Here is a 2,669-nt window from a genome sequence, read left to right as displayed (position 1 = left end):
AAATGAGGTTGTTGCCGTTGATACACATGATCATTGTAACATTTGCACCGAGATGGAAGTTAAAAGGAGCAAAATCCAACAGCAGAAGCACCGTCTTCAGAATTTTTTTTACTACAACAACCTAGTACGGGTATTACCTCCAAACAAATCGTTAAGCAACCTAGTAAACTGAGATCTGGTAAGCCCCCTCAATTCTTTCCGTCGTGGTGACACGCGCCAAATTCCAGCTCAATTTAGATTCATTTTGGCCCTTCAAGTAAATATTTTTGCTTATCTTTTTCTTTTTATGTAAACAGATTCTCTCTCTAAAACCAGCTTAGTTAGCCATCCGGCCCATTAACCGCAAGTCCCAGCTGACCTCCCTTTTACACTAAGCGAGCCCCATCTCTCCATTGTCTCTCTCTCTCTCTCTTGATCCCTATTGCGCCGTCACAGGAAGAGAGGCTGCCCCGAACCTGTTCTACTGCTTGATCCTCTCCTCGCGGCGGCAGCGATCCAGGCGCCCTCATCGGCGGCCTTCTTTTCCCTTGTCTCTCATGACTCCCTGTCTTTCTAACCCTCAGCTACCGACGATGTCGTTTCCCCATGCGGGGGGTCGTCCATGGCGCCTCTGCCTTGAGCAGCCGCTGCGGCAGCTCTCCTGTGCCGCTCCTCCTACCGCGCCTGCAGGCGAGACGCCATTTCTTTGCTGCGCTGCTGCCCTTTGCCTCCTCCCACGCGTCCCTGCGTCTCCCCGAGCGCACGTGCGCCCCTCAGTGGCGTCGTCCACAGCCAAGACTCGTCGTCTTCACCTTCATCCTTCGCTACAACTCTCTTTGTCTCTCTTCGTTGTCGCTGTGGCAGAGAGAGACAAAGAGGAGAGGAGGGGTCAGAACACGGACATTGGATCAGTACTTGCAAAGGAGACCAACAACACGGACCTAGTTGGCTGGATGTCAAAGGGTGGTCCAATCCGTTACGTTGATCATATTTCAAATCTCAACCGTCAATCTATGTCATTTACGTAAAATTAACGGATATAAAATGGTGTCGTATGGAGAATGTATTATGTTCATGTGGCATACTTTGACCCTGTTTTTTGATCGGCTAGCTCTTGTCCAAACATCAGGAGAGTTACATGAGAGTACGCCCCTGACTTCGTGCAGCCGGCGTCGCCTCCGCCTCCTCCTCCTAACTCCACTACGCCACCGCCACCGCCACGAGCAGCAGCAGCCCAGTATTGGCAGCAGCGGCTCGTTGCTGTGCTCCCGCCGGCGATGTGAAGAAAAAACTTCGATGCGCATGTGCTGCTGCTTGAAGATGCACTGATACCCTCAGCAATCAACACGTTCATTCTAATGCACCACTATCAGCGCCATGCAACAACGCGGTACAGTACAACACATCGATAAATAAGGCCAGCGGCATATTGGCTTTCCATCAACATTCAGGCAGGATAGTTAAACAAACTTCACAACAAAGCAACTGTAGCAAACATTAGGTACTGTAATTCAGAACAACTAGTGCATATGTCTGAAGTTCTGAACTCTAACCTGAATCAACACAAAGTTCTGTCACGACTAAGCCAAAGCATACCGCAGCGATAACTACTTACACCAGGTGCTGGCTCTTATTGATGTAACCGGGGTATCACTCTTCACTTATTAGGCAGATGCAGAACCCATGAGGGCCACTATCTTGGTATGGATATCATCCTTCCTGCCACCAACAACAGTGTCCACCTTCGCACCGTCCTTGATAAACAGGAAGGTTGGCATTGCCTCAACGTTGTATGCTTCAGCGACATCCTGTTGAACAAGGAGATGAAGGGCATTACTTCACTCTCACTAAGGAGACATATTTTGGAGGATCATGGAGCTATGCTTACCTTCAGCTCGTCAACGTCCACCTTCAGGAAGATGGCGCCAGGGAACTTCTTGGCGTACTCAGCAAAGACTGGGGCTATGACACGACAAGGACCGCACCAGGAAGCAGTGAAGTCAATGATCACCTGAAGAGCAAAGAAGTACATAAATTCAGACTAAGCTTGTGACAAGGACTAAGGTTACAAAACCACCAGTATCCTTGATTATTTTAGGAGAGTACGTACATCATTTCGTTCGTTTCGTTCGTTTCCCCCCTCCCACGTTGCCCCCACATGCTAAAAAAATGCACCCTCCCAAGGAAAAAAATCCAGAAAACTGACCACCCTGCCGTCAAGAACACCTGCCATGGACTTTCACTGCTAAATAGATGGATGGATCGAGTGAAATGAGGTTTGGACTTGGACTTGGTCGCTGCTAAATAGATGGATGGATTGAGTAGTGTAACTGATGTTTCAAGTTCCTTTTCTTTTCTTGCACGGGTTGAGGACGTGGTGCACGAGAAGTGCATGTGCCTCATCTTAACTACCTGGACCTCGACCACAATCTTTAGTGTGTCTCTTCAAATTCTAGATTTCATTCTGTATGAAGTTTATGCAGCACTGCTTGTTGCAAGATACGGCATGACACTTTCATGATAATTTTTCAGAAATAATGCAACTGCAAGCTTGTGACTCAACAATGCATCCTAACTGCTTGCCTTCAATGCTATTGATTTGCTCATTTTTTGAGGCAGGTGCACAAGCAATTGTAAGGAGGTGCGATGGACTTTTGAAGTGTCAACGATACTGAGTTAGGGCGGATGAA

The 2,669-nt window shown here is 48.0% G+C and overlaps 1 protein-coding gene across 1 annotated transcript in view; it reads right to left on the bottom strand.

Annotated features, from left to right (window-relative positions):
* Window positions 1-1,384: 1,384 nt before the first annotated feature.
* LOC119363673 (thioredoxin H-type-like) overlaps window positions 1,385-2,669 on the bottom strand; it is a 3,052-nt gene continuing 1,767 nt past the window's right edge. The window contains exons 2-3 of the mRNA XM_037629039.1: window positions 1,868-1,990; window positions 1,385-1,787 (exon numbers count right to left, since the gene is read on the bottom strand). Coding sequence (XP_037484936.1) covers window positions 1,644-1,787; window positions 1,868-1,990 — 267 coding nt within the window. The 3' untranslated portion in view covers window positions 1,385-1,643. The remainder of the gene's footprint in view (window positions 1,788-1,867; window positions 1,991-2,669) is intronic.

This window comes from Triticum dicoccoides, chromosome 2B, assembly GCF_002162155.2.
Source record: "Triticum dicoccoides isolate Atlit2015 ecotype Zavitan chromosome 2B, WEW_v2.0, whole genome shotgun sequence".
NCBI classification, from domain to species: domain Eukaryota; kingdom Viridiplantae; phylum Streptophyta; class Magnoliopsida; order Poales; family Poaceae; genus Triticum; species Triticum dicoccoides.
Note: the sequence above shows the minus strand (reverse complement) of the source record. Positions and strands in the feature narration are given on the sequence as shown.